This window comes from Cydia strobilella, chromosome 16 (genome assembly GCF_947568885.1).
Source record: "Cydia strobilella chromosome 16, ilCydStro3.1, whole genome shotgun sequence".
NCBI lineage: Eukaryota > Metazoa > Arthropoda > Insecta > Lepidoptera > Tortricidae > Cydia > Cydia strobilella.
This window is the reverse complement of record NC_086056.1, coordinates 14,625,734-14,647,812: the sequence shown is the minus strand read 5'-3', so window position 1 is coordinate 14,647,812 and position 22,079 is coordinate 14,625,734. Positions and strand designations below refer to the sequence as shown.

Here is a 22,079-nt window from a genome sequence, read left to right as displayed (position 1 = left end):
GACATTTTTGTATTACGGCCGTATTTGTTCAAATTGAAGATAGACTACTTTGATGTATTTATTCTGTCCCGACGGCGAGTTCAACGCACGCGCCGCGTGCGCGCGCACTCACCAATAATAAAGATCCCACGTTCAGACATTTGTTTAGCGTGGATTGTTTGGAATTAAGTGGGTCAAATCTGAAAAAAAAGCTACTCTTTTGTTTTTACTGGGAACGCTGGGAAGGATTTCATATCCGTGACTAATAATTTGAATTTTGACGTGATAACGTCTTATAAATCGATGAACACCGGTAGCATGCACGAAAACGTGTCACGTTGTGAACAGATCTCCATGGTAACGTTGTGAACAGATCTTCGTGGTAACCTTACGTTAATGTTTATGATGTTATCACGCAAAATTATCGTCCGTAAATCGACTTTACAGACAACCATATTTTAGTTTTTTTTTTTTCAATAATCTGTTATAATCTGCAGTTGCCGCAATCGCATCGACCCTGAGCGTTGGGAGGAGCTTGCTGGAAGGTCATCTTAACGTTCTACCATCCATAACGGTGTCAAAATATTTGAAGATAACCGCCTCACCAGCCTAGACATAAAACGCCAGTTGAGGAAAGAAAAACCTAAGCCCTCCTACGTGTACACGTTCAACGCAGCTGGCCAACTTTATTGTCAGAGCATTTAAGAACAAGTTCGGCCTAGCCAGCCACATTAGGGCTCACGCTAGACAACGTCCATAATGTTTATTTGGGGTCGCCGTCAACAAAAACGATGAGGAGGACTATATATATATATATATATAATCTGCAGTTAGTGACTGGTTGAACTACTCGTAATCAGTCTGCATTTATTGTACAGGAAGTGTACTTCTCTGCTGAGTTATGTTTTAGTCAATCGGTTACCACTGACTATCAGTTCGCCGGACGATATCGGCCTGTCAGACAGTTCCGAACAACTGACAGGCCGATATCGTCCGGCGAACTGATAGTCAGTGGGCCCCTTTAGTGCAACCGAACTAGGAGAACATTTATATATTCTTTGATAAAGTTGTGATATCGGAGATAAAAGATAAGACAATGCTATAAAATAAGATAAAACATACGTTTGTATATATTTGCTAATCTATGGTGATTTCCTCAGATTTTTTCTTAACCGGAACTGGTAAATATCAAAATGTATGGTGTTTAAGTCCCGAGGTGTTTGGTACGAGCCCGGGTTTGAATCCATGACCTACGGTATCGAAGCTACAGGCCTTATCTTATCAAGTTATCACTCAGTTCTTGCGTAGTTATTACGTTAGTGTTATTACAACGTATTTACAATTTCATCATATTTTCATCTGAAATACAGTAAACTGAAACCATGGAAAATAAAATGCCGATCGTAAGGTTTATAAATTAACAATTTTCATTACCTCGGTGGGATAGGTAATACCTCTAAGACCCCTCTTACAAAAACAGGATTTTCAACGTCCGTCGTGTTTATACTACAGATTCAAGTTGCTGCAACTAGCTAAGAGGTCAAGTATATGGAAATAAGTAGTGTAAGTGTATTTGTAAATATTTATATTCTAGTACACCCAGCTGCGAAATTGAATCATCACAATATGAATTCATTCATAATGTGAGCCAGCAGAAGAAGTAGCTAAGCGGCCGATGACGTAATGGCGTTTTCCACGTGACAAAAAATAACCGTCACTTTTTAACACCGAGAGGAAAACCCTGGCGATGTTGGCTTGACCTGAGTGCCAATGGTCTCGCAAAAGAGGGACACAAAACAGTTCGCAGTGGAGGACAAAAGCGGACCCTGGGCAGTGGAGTAGCTAGTCGTGGGTGGAGCGGCCCCTCGTTCACGGCCTTGCACTTAAAGGGGCCCCCCAGAGTCTAGAAGGGCCTCGCAGATACGACTTTGCCCACGGGTAGATTAGTTAACGCTACGCCAATGACCCTGGGCTCCAAAGCAATAGCTGAGGACGTCCCCGGATAAACGCTAAAATGAGACAAACTGCGTCATCGCGTTTGTAAATTCTGGTACTTTAAATTTTTAAGAAGAGAAAACCTTATAGTTTTCAGGGTCTTCTTCAGTCGGTCCCTCAATGCTGAGGATCGTGACATCATGTCCTGTTGAAGTCCAGGTTCCTCCATTGGCTTCTATTCTTCGCCAAGCGCATGGCCCAGTTTTCAGGGTATCATTTCGGTTTTACAAAAATATAGAAGCACGTCGACGCACTCTTTTTTGAACACAGAAACTGTCATTATCACACTGTTACCTGGCCTATAGTGGTATTAGAAACTTGTTGAGTAAGGTCAGTTCACGACTGCACCACTCATTGAGGCACTCACTCATTGAGAAAGACAACGAGTCAGGCTACTCGAACGTTAGAGAGGGACAACGTGATTCGCTCTGACACCACCTCAAACTGTAATAATAGTGTAAAGAGACTGTGAAAATTCTGTACGTAGAGTCCGTCTAAGCCATAGAGGTACAATAGTATAGAGATGAAATGGTAGACCCGAGAGATGACTAAACGAGATGCCCTAATGGAACTTTTAGTAGGAGTATTAGCAGAGAAAGCGTAAGTATTGTTTGTCCTTGTCACAGTCTTACATTTTTTTATTCCCCACTGTAAATTTAGTATGGTTTATGGTGGGTAACAAATAACCCGACCAAATTACGTAGGTTGTTTTTGGTATGTTGTCAGGAACGTTAAAACGTGTTTTTAATTTTGTCGCATTGCGTATGTTCTCTCCCTCACGGGCGCACGCGTATAGCACATCTATAGAAAAAAAATACTAGATCTATGGTCTAACTAAGCCAACTTTTCGCCATACTTTCAAAGAAATTTGACAGTAATGATGACATTGCCACACTTGGTCCGACTCTATCTGAATTTTCTTAAACGTAGGCCTTTGGTAAAGGGACAGACGGCCCGCCCCTGATGCGATGCGAACGATGACTTCAACCTATACGCGGTCAATAAGGGTCGATCCGATACTTACTTTACACCGTGGTTGTACTACTCGTTTTACTATGGAAGGGGTAAGCCGTGACTTCACTTTCTATTTCAAATTGGCTTTCACCCATCTAACTCGTTTACGGTGGGACGTTAGCACCTTTCCTAACAGCCGAGCGAACCTGTTTGCTTGTAATACCTATAGACCAATACTAACCATAGACTACATACTGAGAAAGGTTAAACGTTGCGTCTACGTCAAGGGTCTATGCCCGTTCATATAATGCCAAGCGAACATGCGCACCCAAGAACATGTACACAAACGCCATTTGCGCACCAATGAACTGGCCCACTTTGTAGTGCCCGTAAGGCCTGTCTCTACGAAGAAGTAATATATAAGTCAATGTTGGGAGTGAATTTTCTCAGATGATTTTGTTGGGCTCGGGCCTTAATTTGTTAAATAAAAGCCTTTGTTTCTTTTAAGAGCGGTATTCAGCACTTTCCAAAGCAGCCATGACGTTTAAAAAGCAACTATCGTGATAGTATTAAGGTTCATATTTATGTGACAACTCATTCAGATTAACGACGTGAAGACTCGACGCAGCTTCCCATATGCTGCCCAGCCCAGCTGTATCCTATTCGGCTCTTTCTCGAAGTTGTTTCTACACAACTGCAGTATTTGTCCGAGGTAGAAGTATTCCTGAACAATCTCGAGTACAGCCCCTTGTACTGAAATAGGTCCCGGAGCAACACGTTCATTGAACATAACTTTCGTTTTGTCCAAGTTCATCCGGAGACATATGCTCTAAATCCTGCATCGTCTCAGACATGATGACGATGTCGTCCGCAAATCGCAAGTGTGAGATGTGTTCGCCATTAATATTAATACCATGTTTCTTCCAGTCGAGCGTTTTAAACATATCCTCCAATGCATTTGTGAACAATTTGGGGGAAATCACATCCCCTTGTCTCACACCTCGATGCATGGGGATTGGCTTAGTCTGCTGGTTTTGGACTTGGATGGCCATGGTAGCTGCGTTATACAGACATCTCAACACTTGGATATTATATCGCCAGTCGACTTGGCATCGCTGCAGGGAATCCAAAACAGCACAGACCTCAATGGAGTCAAAGGCTTTCTCATAGTCCACGAATGCTATAAGCACAGGGGCCGATTATACTCTTCAGTCTTCTGTATAATCTGCCGCACTGTGAAGATGTGGTCTATGGTGCCGTATCCTCCTCGAAATCTGGCCGGATTTATTGTGCGTTGTTGATTTTGTTATTTAATATGAGTTCCGACGAAAATTTAAATGAATGTTAATTGTACTCCTACGAAATTGAGATCAGAAGCAGAATTTACTTTAAATAACTTGCTGCCGCTAAATTCAAAGGCAATTGCTAATGGCAATTTTATAAATTAAAAAACTAAGAAAACTGCTTACAGTTTATCGGAAACAGATTTTGTGGCATATTTTAAAGCACTGAAAGTAACTATAAAATCATTATCACCGTGGGAAGGGAAATATCAACATAAAAACCTATCTGTGTGCAAATTTTATTTTATTTTCTTTATTGGGAAAAAAAAAACAGATACAGGCCAGCGACAATACACAGATAAGAAATTAAACTAATTTATGACAATCATTATACGAGCCTGAGAAATGAAATAAAAATTTCTACAAAGAGATCTAACAATATATCCGTGGAAAATCTATGCAGATATGCATCCGTGGAAAATCTTCTACGACGATAAAAACAAGAAACAAGCAAATACCTAGAGTAAAATTACATTGCCAATTGAATACACGTATTTATTTTTATCGTCCCAGTTTTACATTTTCTTTCCTATAAATCTAGAAATAGATTGCTTTGTACTGTAAAGCCAAGCCGATAAATATTTTATTGCTTGTCAGCGACATTAAATCAAATTGGAACACATTTATGAGGCGTTTGATTTGGGTTGGTTCTTTTCCTAACTGACAATTTGGAAACCTAATAACTCTTATAACAAAGATAATAGACGACCTGCAGTCTGGCCTAGTCGGTAGTCATGCTTATCATAGAGTAACTTATACTAGAGCGGTACTGTCATAGTAAATTTTGTAACCCCAGTAAATTCACTGCCATCTGTCGACACACTTTAAAACTAAAAATAAATATTTATAAAAATACGATAAAATGTAGATAAATGATTTTTTTTATTTGCATTAACTATTTTTATGATTTTGACTCATGTTCTTTCACTGATATGCGTTAAAATTATAAATAACAAACGAAACCGTCAACGCCCTCTATACGAGTGTAGGCCAAAACTAGTGGCGCCCTCTGATCGAGAATCAAATTTTCGTGATTTTCGAGGCACGTTTTTTCCTTAGACTGTATCCATCTATTACGGAGTTATATCTATCTTTGTGCTTATGAAGCCGATGGTCCTGGGTTAAAATCCCGGCAAGGGCATATAATTGTATGATGAGCAATTGAGCACGGATATTTGTTCCTAAGTCATGGGTGTTTTCTATGCAGGGACCCGTCAACCCCTTCCCTTAGTCGTTTATCGAATAACCCCAACGATTGGTTTTCCCTTTGAATTGCTTACCCGTTCATTTGACTTAGCTCTAGATATCGAAGCGGTTTCCCTTTCAGAGATACCGCTAAAATGAAAGGGTATCCCCTTCCTGATTCAAAAAATTACGACATCTGTGCTGTCAAGTGTCAACGCGCTAGACGTCACCCAGTCCTTCACTTTAAACATACATAAAGTTGAAAATGGAATAAGCGTTATCACTACATATAAAACAAAGTCACTTTCCGTTGTCTGTATAGGTATGTCTGTCCCTATGTATGCTTAGATCTTTAAACCTACGCAATGGATTTTGATGCGTTTTTTTTAATAGATAGAGTGATTCAACAGGAAGGTTTATATGTACAATTTGTAAAGGTTTTGTGTAAATTAGTTGAACTACCCGTGCAAAGCCGAGGCGGGTCGCTAGTAATTTATAAATTTTATAATCGATACCCCTTCAAGAGGTTAGACACTCCCGCCATCGCCACTTTTTACAATATTTGTCTAGTTCGTCCCGACATTTCACTATTCTTTCACGTTCCTATTGCGTATGTTATTCTGCGTTATTTTATGCAGCAATGAGCATAATTGTTTTCAAAGGAATCGCTGTAACAGAATTATGAAACACCTTACCAAACGCCGTAGAAAATGTACAAAAGAAACAATATGGCGTCCAACAAAACGAGACATTATGTCCGTCTCGCATTACTTTTAACGGGGATAATCTATTGTGAATCGGTAAGTACTAACAGCTATATTAAACTGACCATATGTGTTCTTTCTGTCGTTGTATTAAGGTTTACAAGTGGTGCTTTTATTTTGTATGAACAGGACAAAACGTTTTTGTTAAGTTTCGTGATGTTGAAACAGCTTGTGTCAACTTTAAACGTATATATATTATGTACAAATGTGTTCGTTCGTCAAGAGACTGAAGAGTGATTGTTAGATTGTTAATTATATAGTTCTTTGTTTCGAAAAATAATTAAGAAAGCGTAAAAAAGGTCCCGTCCGTTGAGCTGTGTCTGTCTGTATCTGTAATCAAATCTTGCACGTTAAATTTGACCCATTTCCCGGCTTCCAATGTACCTGAAAATTTGCATACATATGTAAGTTGGGTGATAATGCAATGCTGATCTGATGATGGAGACAGGAGGTGGCCATTGGAACTCTGTGATAAACAACGCAACCTAATTGTGTTTGGGATGTTAGAATTGTCTCGGTGAGTATATTTCTTAGTTTTTAAGTCTAAGTTTAAGGTTTATATGTAAAAAAATAGTAGATTGTTAACCAAGGGATGAAAGGCACTCATTTCTGCCGAGGTATTTTGGTGCTCGAACGCAGTGAGAGCGCCAATAGTCCGAGGCAGAAATGATGCCTTTCACCCGAGTTAAACACTCTACTTTTCATTTCGAATACGAGGAAAGTAAAATGCATGTGTTTTTTTTAAAACATGACAAGTATACATTTTTATAGTATTTTTTTGAGGGTACTTTCAATTAACAATTCAGGCAAAAGTATCGTTATTTATGGAATGGAGAGTCAAATATTAGAATGGAAATTGTATAACAAATCCATTTAAACTCAAATTTCAATTGCGTATCGTAAAAAAATTAAAAAAATCGTACTTCGAACGTAAAATGCTCTAGTGCAGACACGTATCATTTTCTGCACACCTTTTAGAACAACAATGACCCTCTTTCAGAGCATGAGAAATGAAAAAAGTATTACGCTATCTGTTAACTCTGCCATCAGTGTTGGCCGAACGTTAATTGCAATTGAGTTTTTCCACTTTTCCTTTATTTCTATGCATTGACTAGGTAATTTCCTATATGGAGGTAAGCAGTCTTCCTTATCAATTGGTCTTTACACGTACATTCGTCACAAGAATGTGTTTAGTTAGGAAATTCTTAAGGAATCAAGGTGATTTATTAACCTAAACCTTTAACTTCCTGTGTAGTCAATAATAAATATTCAATTCTCAACCTTAATCCATTCAAATAAGGAACAAAGGTGTATACATATTTATGAATCAAAACGTTAAATATGTAAGCAAACGTGCAATGGGGTCTTTGTATCTTTAACAGCTTTACCTATTAACATATAGACCCGCAAAAATACATAAAAAGTAGGTAAGTAGTATACCTATTAAGTAGTGTAAAAATAAATCTACACTACATTTCTGTAGTAGTTTATGTGACTGGAAGGCATTAAAACGAACGAAGTGAGTTTCATAAAAGGATCACACGAGTATTTTAATGTCTAATTATGTACAGTTACATACACTATTTAATCTACATACATATTATAATGTCTCTATGATATATTCAGGAACCGCATGTTATGACCGGCATTGCAGCATCGTTTCTCTGCGGAACTCCACTGTAGTGCGAGTAGGACTCGCGCACTAAGGGTTCCTTACCATTACGCAAAAAAAGGCAAAAAGAATCACGTTTGTTGTATGGGAGCCCTAACTTAAATATTTATTTTATTCTGTTTTTAGTATTTGTTGTTATAGCGGCTACAGAAATACATCATCTGTGAAAATTTCAACTGTCTAGCTATCACGGTTCATGAGATAAAGCCTGGTGACAGACGGACAGACCGACAGACAGACAGACATCAGAATCAGACAGACAGACAGCGGAGTCTTAGTTCCGGGTTCCGTTTTTACCCTTTAGGTACGGAACCCTAAAAACGTAAGGCGAACGCGAAAAACTTTTATAACAAAGAAAACCGTAGTTTCTTAGTTGTTTTTTACCACCAAAAAATGTGTAGGAGGATATTCGTCACCAATTGTTTTCTGCCGACGCGATGTAAAAAATGTTGGGCACCGTTCTATAACATCCCAAGACAGACAAAAAACCGGCCAAGTGCGAGTCGGACTCGGGCACGAAGGGTTCCGTACAATTACGGAAATAAACAACGTTTTTCAAACAACAAACAACCTAACCTAAACAACAAAAAAATCACGTTTGTTGTATGGGAGCCCCACTTAAATATTTATATTATTCTGTTTTTAGTATTTGTTGTTATAGCGGCAACGGAAATACATCATCTGTGAAAATTTCAACGACACACAGACGGACAGACAGACGGACAGACGGACAGCGGAGTCTTAGTAATAGGGTCCCGTTTTTACCCTTTGGGTACGGAACCCTAAAAAGTAATTACATTTTTGAACTGACAACAAGCACACGGGTAAGCTTTATCTCGTTACAATAAAACTCATCTATCATCGATGGCATAGCTTGGCTGACTATAAGTAGACCTTATCTCGTTGTATTAAGGGGCATTAAGAAGACTTATTAACTGTCAACGATGGCATTAAGAACCGTTGGGCGCGTGGCAATGACTGTGACCATTCTTTCAAGACTGTGACTGTCTGTTAAGTACGTGGGATGTCAATGGTCTTTGTTAATTAATTCGTTAAAATTAAAGCATTCCTTGATTGGTTGAATCGAGTCGCTTAATGGTTTGTAAAGTAAAAAGTAAAAATTATTTATTAACCAAGAAGAATTGTAATACAGTATGCATGTATGGTGGAGTGTGTACTCTGCCTTCCGAAAATCGTTTTTTCAGATCGCAATTTTTGCTATTCGCAATTTTTACCATTTTATTTTTTCTCAATTGCTTCCTTTCCCGAAAGCATTTCTAACCAATCGCATATTTTCCCATTAATTTTATTTTCCAGTAGCTTATTTTCCTGTTACGTTTTCTAACCAGTCGCATATTTTCCCCATTTTTTTTATTTTTCAGTAGCTTATTTTCCTGTTACGTTTTCTAACCATTCGCATAATTTCCCATTATTATATTTCATTTGTTTACAATCACGGAAGACAGAAAATAGATAGGTGCGACGACGAGCGAAGCGAGTAGGAGTGTGCTAGGTGAGCTGCGAGCAACACTGACTTATAAGAGAGAACACACACTCGTATGGTGGTATTATGGATTCGATCAGTGGACTGGAATGCCACTGGAATAGATGTGCACCGGGCATTAAGCAGACTTATTAAAATGCTAATTACCAACGTCTGCCTATTAAAATGTCATTTGACTCATTTCGGAGGAACATAAAAACTCGTAGCTTATTTTCCGTTAATCTTAGGTGATCGGACGCCGAGTTTATTCAAGATTTCGCAACATTGTAACCCTGTTTCAGCTATTACAACCTTCTTAATATCCATTGTCTCCAATAATGGGTCACACAGTCACACGGTGACCGCTATCGGTATCAATTAGCAACTTCGTGCGAGTGTGGACATGCAATTATAACTCACGCACACTCGTAACTCGCCTTTTTAATCAGGGAAAAGTGAACTTTATTACTGGTTTTTGAGGTACTGTATTGAGTGAGCAGGGAAATCAGGATTGGGCCTTGCTTAGCATGTAAACATGTCGCCAGCTGCACTGACACAGTTGAGTTGATTTGCAAAGTGATTTCTCTTCTTTGTGATCAACTGCATCGAAAGGACGCGTAAGTTTCTGTCAAAAGTTTCATTTTTAAAAACACACTTATTGTCGACTGTACTTCACGCCCCCAAATAATTGGATTCGTCAAAATGAATCATATGAGTATGAGCCCAATCACTAGGGGCCTAAACTACACCATTAGAGTTCTATTATGTTCTGGCTCCATCGATAGATCAACTCGATATACTTGCAAAGTTTAAAATCGGTACGGATATTAGAAGTAGGTTAAAATGTACTTGCAAGATTTTAATAAAGCCTGACCAGGAATATATGATCACGCGCCATGTTGCGGAATTTCACTGGAACTAATTTTTTCACACTATACTGAACTGTCACCCTATACATGAGAATGAACAGCGCCCTCTTGACAATGATCATATATTACTGGTCAGGCTTTACATTGTTACTTAGTAATTTAGTAACGAATTAAGCTAATAGGTAATTACTTACAATGTTGCTAAGTAATTCAATTTGTTTAAGTGAGTTGATGTTTTTGTGTGAAGGCAAAAACATTATTGTACGTACCCGTACCTATACGGTTAGGTACCGTTCGAATCTGCACGGATAAGGCGCTAAGAGATTTGACACACTTTAATGCAGGTGGCTTACAGAAATACGCGATTTCAAACACGCGATATACGGCCGTCGTGAACGCTGCTCGCACTGTTAGTGCTTGAGAAAGGAGACCTAGGCTCTCCGAAACATGTCACGCGACTAAAACAAGTGAGTCTAAACCGTAAAATTATTTAATACGCGATTTACTTATAGTCCACTGTAGCCTATAGAGTGGGTCTCCTCCAGTTTAAACGTGAGGGGTATGTGCACGCGCTGCTTGAGTAACCGGGGGGGCTGCATCGCCCACGCGTCGTGGTGCCTACCCTCGCGGACTAAGCTGATAAACTCCATGTTCCCCTAACTTTCTTCATTATACTGTAAACTACTCAGCGGCCCTAGAGTCCCTAGACTTTTTATTAAAGGATCTTATAAATAAACTTACCGCTGTAGCCTATAGAGTGGGTCTCCTCCAGTTTGAACGTGAAGGGTATGTGCACGCGCTGCATGAGTAACCGGGGGGGCTGCATCGCCCACGCGTCGTGGTGCCTACCCTCGCCGACTATGCCGATAAACTCCATGTTCCTAGAAAAAAAAACTAAGTAAATATTACGCATTACATTAACCATACGGGAGCCCGAATGCTCGTCACGTCCCTGGGGAGCGTCCCACGTCGCAGGCCAGCGCATCTTGAAATATCTCACATGAGTTGCGTTCTTGCGCGCGAGTCCATACTATTGAAATCGCGCAAGATGCAAGGAGTCGCGCGCGAGAACGCAACTCATGCTAGCAGGTCTGACATTGTTACGGAACGCAACTTTAAACGATGTTACTCTTGGCAGCCTAAAATTGAATGAAATTGACTATTTCCAACCAACCAAAAAAGGTTGATAAATAGGAAGGTTTTTTGCCATCTAATTCAACAAGATCTACATCAGTCCCTTATCAGATTTCATTCGGAGTGGATCAATGGACATTAAGGGCCCTCGTGCGCGAATTGCGGCGCGAAGCCGCGAACGCGAGTGTGGAGTCTAGTTAGCTAATCAGCGAAATCGACTACACACTCGCGTTCGCGGCTTCTCGCCGCGTAGTCTGAAGCGGGCTTTAAAGCTTGCGATTTATTTAATATTTATTTTTCGCAATGAGTATTATCAAACGGGTTCCTCCACGGCAATAGTAAAGCAAGTCACAATTATTGCATGTTCCTTTCATTCATGATTCAAAGTGTTAAAATTTATATGAAGCTGTGTTACTTTTTCGTGGAATGACCCAAATTGCCAACTATTTACATGACCAGTCATACCAACCACAAGATAAGTACTAGTACTAAATACTATTAGTTGTACGTCATGTTGACTGTTGAACCCAAACTAGGGTATTCCCTGTCATATAAGTGGCCGTGAAAACCAATGTTTACTAATTAAACAAAGCTCTAACCCTATATCTATTACATTTGACATGGGTTTTTTGCTCAAGTTTAAAAACATTTGAATAAGGACTTGTACATGTACGTATGAAAAGCGATTATAAATTATAAGGTCAGATATTTAATTATTTGCGTAATTATGATTTCTGTGACGTTGACTAGCATTTGTAGGTACACTACTTTGAGCCATTGGATTTAAACGAATTTGCTTGTTCAATATTGTCGCCATCAGATATATCGGAGCGGCCGAGGTGATCAAAAATATCTGAACACGCACCTAGCGCCTTGACAATAGAGGCGTGTTCAGATATCTGTGAGCACCTTGACCGCTCCGATATTTCTGATGGCGACTGTACCATATACTATGAAATTAATTCAGTTACTTCATCTACAGAGCTCGAGGGAGAGGAGTGTTAGGGTCGGCAACGCGCATGTAACTCCTCTGGAGTTGCAGGCATACATAGGCTACGGAGACTGCTTAACATCAGGCGGGCCGTATGCTTGTTTGCCACCGACGTAGTATTGAAAAAAAAAAACATCAGCGGTTCTCAAATTTTTTTGGTGAAACATATTTCGCTTTTCATAAGGATTCCGCCCTTTTGAAAAGCGAAATATTTGATGGAGCCCCAAATTAAAAATGTTCGTTCGTCACCATTGAACTGTGGACCAGCCATATAGAAGAGCTGGATTTTTAGTTTTTGTTTGTTTTTTTCTCGCGGAGCCCCTACACAAGCTGCCCTAGGGCTCCCTGGAGCATACTTTGAGAACGGGTGATCTAGATATTAAATGTGTCTTGAAATATTATTTTCCTAAGAACAGTATAATGCCAAGTATATTGTGATACAGTTCAATTTATTGTGGAATATTATATTCCCTTTTCTCAGTGAACAACACAACTGAATGTAGTCATAACATAATCACAAAATTCATAATAAACTGAGGGATTAAAGTAAATATAAATTAAATGCACCAAACACATATTATTCAGTTCAACCATCTGAGCAGAACAGGACCAGAGATGGTCTGGAGAAGCTCATGATCCCGGCCGCGTGGCAAGAGCATATGGATGGTCGTATGGCTGTGTGTTGGGCGGCCAAAATATTTGTTGGAGACTAGAGCCACATTACAGGCTTACATGCACTGGGCCCAATATAGAGCGGGTTGGAGAGCAGCGGTGAAGTATCTACAGTTGTCATGCCCCTCAGTCATGAGGATATTACAAGGAAGAAGTTAATTAAATTTTGGTAAGTTATAAACGGGTAACTGACAAAAATATTTACCTGATGACTACTAAAACCAACATACTTGCTTGTTGCTTTTGATAAGGAGTTATCTCTTACAACATGTAATTATAGAATGATAGCTAATTATCAAATATTGAAAACACTGATAAGTCCTAAAAATTTTTGTCATTATTTAGTAATAGTGATGTAACAATACCGATATATTGGCCGATATAATCGGCATCGCCTATTAAAATTCACCCGATATCACAGTTCTAAGTGTGCAAATAATTTGAATAAATTTTGTTTCCTTGAAATAAAACCTCCTCCTCCTCCTCTATTGTTTCCTCAACAAAAACCAATATAAAGTGAACTTTAAATACTGATTTTGATTTATGTTTGCTTTGATTGATGATTACCTAAATAAATGTATTCTTTGATTTTGGTTTGGCATTTATCTTTATTTTTAGTTTTCAATTTTTCATACTTCCACTTTATTGACCTCTCCCTTGAGTAGGGAACTATGATAGCACCCATGAGGCTGACATGTTCACCTAGTGTCCATAAAAACCAGATAAAAAAAAATTTTTTTTTCATACTTCTTAAAATTGAGTGTATATTAAACATAAGTACTTTATATGCATATTAAGTACATAGTTATTTATTATTTGATTGATTAGTATCTACTAAGCCATTTTTGATGTTGGTATCAGTATCACCGATTATCTACTTCAATTATATGACACAGAATCTAATAAGCTAACACTGCTATCTAACATAGTTTCAGCTAAATAGTATTTTACATGAAAATAAAATATTTGAAACCATATAATTAAAAACTTGTTTTATTAACAGCAATACATATAGATGTCATGTGTAAAAAATATACAGTTAACTAGGTAATTTGATAAAAAACGTAATAATTATGCTAATGTGATTTTGGCTTTAAAACAATGTCTAAGGTTAAAGCCACCAGATGATTATTTGTTTTTGAAAACGTCACAACTTATGACATGTCTGTGAGCCCGTATCTTTTGTATATAGACCTGTACCGCTGGCTATATTTTGACCCCTAGGTTATAAAAATATTAAAGTCAATTCTGTTTTCGCTTATGAATACTTTGTTAAGATGTAAATCTTACATTTTGTTTTGTGTCATATATATAATTTGCTTTTCTAGTAATTTGTTATTTTGTGGTAATTATTTTTTATTTTGAATTATCTTGGAGAAAAAAATATTCGAGAGAAAACATGTAACTGTGTTGCATTTAGGATAGTGTTTTTAGTGTGAAAACATAGTTTGTGTCAATTACGTCCACTGCAATCTGATACTATGTCATAATATTCTAAATGACACAAAAAAAAATTAGAGTTAAAAAAAATTACTTAGGTCGAATTTAATCGTTTAAATAGGTCCATTAAATGATTTTGTGTCTTATTAAGGCATAGCTTCATAAGATATTTGATGATTTTGTTGTAACAGGCTGTCACCGTTACAAAAGAATATTAAAGATATTAGAGTTTACATCTTATTAATTTGAAATGCGGGATAAATAAGATGTATGAATTTGTGTCACTTGCATCCACTGCATAAACAAATATTACAAAAATATTATTTGCGTTCAAACGAAGCTAGCGGGCGGTCTGAATGGGCAACGGAGGCCGTGCAGGGTGGGGCCGCGGCGTGACCTTGCCGTACGCAACGCATGTTTACTTCGCCTGTGCGCCAAATTAACGCAACTTATTCAAAGAAGTTACGCAAACAACACAACAACAAGCAACAAGCAAGCAAAGAATGCGTCGAATTATCTTTTACCTATTTAAATCTCATAGATATTGTACAATGTCACCATTATGCAAAAGAACTGTAAGTACATGTTTGATTTGCGAGCGAGCTGGCAACATTGCGCAGGGAAATCTTAAAAATATCGCGTTTACGTGAACGCCACATACATTTGTGACAGTGATAGGGAAAAGGTACCACTAAAGTAAAATTTGGTTATAAATACCGAGACTTTCTTTCATTCTTTGATAAAAAAAATTGCTATTTATGCAACAAGTGCGGAAATCATCTTTACGCACGTGTATCATACAATGTTTTACTATGCATTGTGCGAGTAAATAAAAAAACATGTCATGGCAAATAAGTTTAATTATTAAAAGGAGTGTTTTAAATCGACACGAGTTGCGAATTACCTATTCGCACGTGTATCGTACGTTTTACAGTACATATGGCCCTTTAAACTTTCGACATATGCACGGTAAGTGCTCTTTTCCGCACTAGTGCGAGAAAGTAGCACCATATGTACTGTAAAAAAAATTGAAAACAAAAAGCACTAGTGCGGAAAAGCAGTACTTTCCGCACGACATGGCTCCGTAGGAAACGCACTTTTCGAGCACATGCATTGTAAAAAAATATATAGGACTGTATCTCCTAAACCATGCGTCGTAGCGCAAAAATAATAAAATTTTCGTTCCCCTTTATGTAACCCAAAAGTAATACATGAAAAATACAATGAAAAAAAAAAAGAAACAAATCTTTATAGGGCTGTATTAGCTGTATCTCCTATATCGTGCATCGTAGCGCAAAAATAATCAAATTTTCGCTTCCCTTTAAGAAGCCCCTAATTAAGATTTAAAAACGCAAAAAAGAAAAAAAAAGAGGAAAAAATCTTTATAGGGCTGCATCTCCTAAACCGTGCATCGTAGCACAAAAATAATCAAATTTTCGTTCCCCTTAAGAAATCCTTAATTAAAACTTAAAAAAAAACCAGGAAAAAAACTTTATAGAGCTATTATTGCTATATATATAGATATAATATCTCCTAAACCGTGCTTGGTGGCGCAAAAATAATAAAAATTTCGTTCCCCTTTATGAAGCCCCAAAGTAATATACTAAAAACACAATGAAAAAAAAGAAAAAAAATAACAAAAAAACTTTATAGGGCTGTATCTCCTACACCGTGCATCGTAGCGCAAAAATAATTAAAAAAAATCCCTTTAAGAAACCCCTAATTAAGATTGAAAAACGCAAAAAAGAAAGTGGAAAAAAAATCATTTTAGGGCTGTATCTCCTAAACCGTGCGTCGTAGCGCAAAAATAATAAAATTTTCGTTCCCCTTTACGGAACCCCAAAGTAATATACAAAAAAACACAATGAAAAAAAAAAAAAAATCTTTATAGGGCTGCATATCCTAAATCGTGCATCGTAGCGCAAAAATAATCAATTTTTCGTTCCCCTTTAAGGATCCCTTAATTAATACTTAAAAAAAAAAACAAAAAAAAACAGGAAAAAATCTTTATAGAGCTATATCTCCTAAACCGTGCGTGGTAGCGCAAAAAGAACAAAATTTTCGTTCCCCTTTACGGAACCCCAAAATAATATACAAAAAACACAATGAAAAAAAAAAACAACAAAAAAAATCTTTATAGGGCTGCATCTCCTAAACCGTGCATCGTAGCACAAAAATAATCAAATTTTCGTTCCCCTTTAAGAAACCCTTAATTAAAACTTAAAAAAAAACCAGGAAAAAAAACTTTATAGAGCTATTATAGCTATATATAGTATATATATAGATATAATATCTCCTAAACCGTGCGTGGTGGCGCAAAAATAATAAAATTTTCGTTCCCCTTTATGCAACCCATAATTTATATTTAAAAAAAAAACGCAAAATTTAAAAAAAAATACTTTATAGGGCTGTATCTCTTAAACCATGCGTCGTAGCGCAAAAATAATTTAAAAAAAACCCCTTTAAGAAACCCGTAATTAATACTTAAAAAAAAAACAAAAAAAACCAGGAAAAAAAACTTTATAGAGCTGTATCTCCTAAACCGTGCGTGGTACCGCAAAAACAATAAAATTTTCGTTCCCCTTTATGCAACCCATAATTTATATTTAAAAAAAAACGCAAAATTTAAAAAAAAAATCTTTATAGGGCTGTATCTCCTAAACCATGCGTCGTAGCGCAAAAATAATAAAATTTTCTTTCCCCTTTATGCAACCCATAATTTATATTTAAAAAAAAAACGCAAAATAAAAAAAAAACATTATAGGGCTGTATCTCTTAAACCATGCGTCGTAGCGCAAAAATAATTTAAAAAACCCCTTTAAGAAACCCGTAATTAATACTTAAAAAAAAAAACAAAAAAAAACCAGGAAAAAAAACTTTATAGAGCTGTATCTCCTAAACCGTGCGTGGTACCGCAAAAACAATAAAATTTTCGTTCCCCTTTATGCAACCCATAATTTATATTTAAAAATACGCAAAATTTAAAAAAAAAATCTTTATAGGGCTGTATCTCCTAAACCATGCGTCGTAGCGCAAAAATAATAAAATTTTCGTTCCCCTTTATGAAGCCCTTAAATAATATACAAAAACACAAGAAAAAGAAAGAAAAAAATAATAACAAAAAAACTTTATAGGGCTGTATCTCCTAAACCGTGCATCGTAGCGCAAAAATAATCAATATCCGTTCCCCTTTAAGAAGCCCCTAATTAAGATTTAAAAACGCAAAAAAGAAAAAGAGAAAAAAATCATTTTAGGGCTGTATCTCCTAAACCGTGCGTCGTAGCGCAAAAATAATAAAATTTTCGTTCCCTTTTATGAAACCCCAAAGTAATAACAAAAAACGCAATGACAAAAAAAAGAAAAAAAAAACAACAAAAAAAACTTTAGGGATGTATCTCCTAAACCGTGCATGGTAGCGAAAAATAATCAAATTTTCGTTCCCCTTAAGAAGCCCTTAATTAAGATTTAGAAACGTAAAAAAGAAAAAGAAAAAAATCTATATAGGGCTGTATCTCCTAAACCGTGCGTCGTAGCGCAAAAATAATCAACTTTTCGGTCCCCTTTATGTAACCATTAATTTATACAAAAAAAAACGCAAAAAAAAAAGAGTTTTTTTATAGGGCTTGATCTCCTAAACCATGCGTCGTAGCGCAAAAATAATTAAATTTTCGTTCCCCTTTATGAAACCCCAAAGTAATATACAAAAAACACAATGTAAAAAAGAAAAAAACACACAATGTAAAATACAATAAAAAAAACTTTATAGGGCTGTATCTCCTAAACCGTGCGTCGTAGCGCAAAAATAATCAAATTTTCTTTCCTCTTTATTCAACCCTTAATTTATATTTAAAAAAAAACGCTTTCACTAAACTGCTGTAACTCGGAAACTTAGAATCCACAAAGGGGACTTTACTAAATTATGACACATATTAAAGCCTGACCAGTAATATATGATCATTGTCAAGAGGGCGCTGTTCATTCTCATGTATAGGGTGACAGTTCAGTATAGTATGAAAAAATATTGTATTTAATGAACATCATCATCAATGTAATTAATGTTGCTTGCCACGCTTAAACATAACAAAAATCACAATAAATTGCGTCTTAAAATAAACTTAAAAAGTCTACTAAAAATCGAAACAAAAGTAATTTTTAAGTCGCTGTTGTGACATTCTCAATCAAAAGGTAGGTACCACTTTGTCGTTTACCATAAAGACGAAATTTGATTATATCTTTATACAAATAACCTGTCAGAGAAAGTGGTACCTTTTCATTAGGAACGTCACAAATGTTGGTCAGTATGAGGAGTGCAGCCTACAGTTTATTTTTAATTATATTTATATACCTACTACGGTAAGATTGATAAGGCAATGTAATTATGCCTCCGAATGAAATAAATACACTGTATCGCAAAACTAAGTGGCGAGACAGCTCATAATGCCATCTCTTGGTTGGTCTTAACAAGGGTAAAGGAGATAGTATTAAGATCTCAGTCGCCAGCTGATATTGCGGCAAGTATAATAAGCACCCCACCCGCGTAGGTACCCTTCCCCGCGCACGCCCTTCTTGTTCAATTGAGTTTTATTTTGCCAGATAGTAAAAAAACCGTGGATCAAAATGACCCAAATTATGAATGATGTCTCAATGTGGTATTATAATATTGTAGACGTAAACTTAATAACATGAATTTTTTTTTGTGGCAGATACAGGGTGTTAATTAGAAAAAAATTTTTTTTAAATAAAAGCGGTGGATGAATTTGACACAGATTTGTTTGAATAACATATAACAATGTTCTGTAAAGTACAACACTTCACTTACCGACTCTAATATTTTTTTAGGCGTTTTAGGATCAATATTAGGTATTTATTAAATGCCATTATACCCGTGGATGAAAATGACACAAAATGCGTGTGTACGTCGGAAGCCACTTTGCCTTTACAGGGAAACAAAGAATTTCGTCTCGAATATTTTTTTTACAGAATGCTGATTGAAAAAAGAAATACCTAAATTTCTACCTAAGCAAATACCTAGGATGACACAAAATATTATTTTTAGGTTTAGTATATGGTCTGGAAACTATATATAAAAAATAAGCAACATTAATATTCTTATAACCTCAGAAGTTATTGGTACAGGTCTAATATGCTTATGCGCTAATCCAACGTATCTAGAAGACAAAGCTAGCGTTGCGGCATCCAACATTAAAAAAAAAACATCTAAATTTAACCCCTGTGACTCACCTGAGGAGTATAACAAGCATTGCGAACAGCGCAACCAGCGAGCCGATCATAATAAAAATATTTGGCAAGTCTGCCAATGTGAGCCCCGTAGACCCCATCGCGAAAACTTCGCTTATCAAACACAACACTGGAAACCACCAGAAACAACAACAGAACGCATCAGTTCCCACGCACTCCAGACTCTCTTGACCTTGCTAAACGATCTATTTTGCAAAACCAAAACGGATATTTCATGTCAATTTTAACACGACGCTTTCAATTTAGCACAAAACTGATTCTATTTTCACTACGCGACGTCTGAAATGTTTTCATTTCGTGCGGTCACAACAATAACAAAATCATTGATCGTGTTAAGACGGCCACAGCGAAACAGTGTACCGCTGCGTTTGACACGATTTGACAGAATGGTGTGGCGTTTCGTTCGCGCTCGCGCGACGGCCAGCAAACGTGAACGGTACCAACTGCGACGCGACGGATGCGTTCAGCGTTCACTTCACGAGTTACGAGCCGGTTGGGCTCGCGTGATCGCATTTTTGTGTTTCAATGCTATTTCGCAAGAATAATGAAATGGTAATCAGGTAATCACAATCGGTTAAAATTGACTCATTATTATCATTGCATACGTTACACACGATAGGCACCTAGTGAACTTTACTGGGTTAGTTGAACTCTTAACCAGTAGAACTTGGGGTAACTGGGGGCTGTGTTGTTACTTTCCAAAGTTTATATATACTATATATACAGGATGTGTTAATAAACAACATTTTTTTATGATTCAAAATATAGATTCTATACAGTCGGTATCCAAAATTATACCTATTTGCATACATAATTCATAAAGAATTCCCCTTAAAAGTTTTCGCTAAGTTTCAGTATAAATAACCTAATAAAGTTATTTATAGCTTAATTACATTTCTCGTTCAACTTTGGTATTTCATCAACCTTTCCTTTATTGATAGCGTGCAAAACGTACGTAGATGCGAACTACGGAAGTTAGTAAGTGCTAACTTTAGCACGACCTTGGGACCGGTATAATTAATGATTTCGCCAACGAATAACAAGCATTCAGGTTTCAACGTAGACCGCCTGATAAACGAGCTTATGTATATATAAAACCGACTATTTTAGCGATATGAGCACCTACCTACAATATGTGTAGTACAACATTTTGACAGTTTTTTGTGCAACAGAGAGGAAAGTTGGTTTTTCTTGCGAGTGTTTATTTTGAGTCCCGAGAAAGCGAAAGATTCTATAATTGAATCACGTGCGAAGCGAGTGATTCTAAGGTAGAATCTTGAGCGTAGCGAGGGACTCAAAAACACGAGATGTAAAATAACTTTGCTCTCATGTTGCACACATAATTTTTCACCTCAGTAGTGAGAACATATTAAAGGTTAAAATGTATTTCGAATTACACAGAATAAACAGAAAATAAAAAAGTATTATAATATGTACGATACGATAAGATACGATACGATACGAGACGAGACCGGACCGGACCGTACCATACCATAAAAAAAAAGTAATAAATGTAATAAAATTAAAAAGCTACATTGTTTCACTCCCTGGAGTGAGGAAAGTCGCACTTTCCTCACTCCAGGGAGTGACGAAAGTAGACTTGTTCGAGCTGCTGAGGTGAAAAATTAATTGTCACGCAGCGTAGGTACTACGTAGGCGAACAGCACGTGAACGCGAAGCGGCGCGTCGCGGCGCGACGCGGGGTAAATCAATGTTTTGATTCTTTTTTGACCTATAGAATGTCCTACGTGGGCGATCTTGTTGCGAACGCGAACGCCTTAGGAGTTGGGCCCGCCGCGCCGCTTCGCATCGCGATCGCTAGTGTTCGCCTACGTAAGACGCAGCGTCAGCTTGACAACGAAATAAAAACCATTCTTTTTAGGGTTCCGTACCCAAAGGGTAAAACGGGACCCTATTACTAAAGACTCCACTGTCCGTCTGTCTGTCTGTCCGTCTGTCTGTCACCAGGCTGTATCTCATGAACCGTGATAGCTATAGTTGAAATTTTCACAGATGCTGTATTTCTGTTGCGGCTACAACAACAAATACTAAAAAACAGAATAAAATAAATATTGAAGTGGGGCTCCCATACAACAAGCGTGATTTTTTTACGGTTTTTATTTTGCGTAGGTTCCGTAACCCTAAGTGCGCGAGTCCGACTCGCACTTGGCCGGTTTTTAATTTTTTTGCCTAATCAGTCTCAAATCTCTGTGCACGCCACTGCTTCGGACCAAACGGAGGCATACCGTAACTTTTTAATATCTCTCATGGCTCCTCTACACGATGGCCCAACGTAGGCCAATCTAAGGAACGCAGCTATGCGGTGGAATGAGATAGCA

At 37.3% G+C, this 22,079-nt stretch overlaps 1 protein-coding gene across 1 annotated transcript in view; it reads right to left on the bottom strand.

Moving 5' to 3' along the window:
* LOC134748623 (cell growth regulator with RING finger domain protein 1-like) overlaps positions 1 to 20,133 on the bottom strand; it is a 56,316-nt gene extending 36,183 nt beyond the window's left edge. The window contains exons 1-2 of the mRNA XM_063683421.1: positions 19,723 to 20,133; positions 10,986 to 11,125 (exon numbers count right to left, since the gene is read on the bottom strand). Of these exons, the coding sequence (XP_063539491.1) occupies positions 10,986 to 11,125; positions 19,723 to 19,820 (238 nt within the window). The 5' untranslated portion in view covers positions 19,821 to 20,133. The remainder of the gene's footprint in view (positions 1 to 10,985; positions 11,126 to 19,722) is intronic.
* Between the last annotated feature and the right edge of the window lie 1,946 nt (positions 20,134 to 22,079).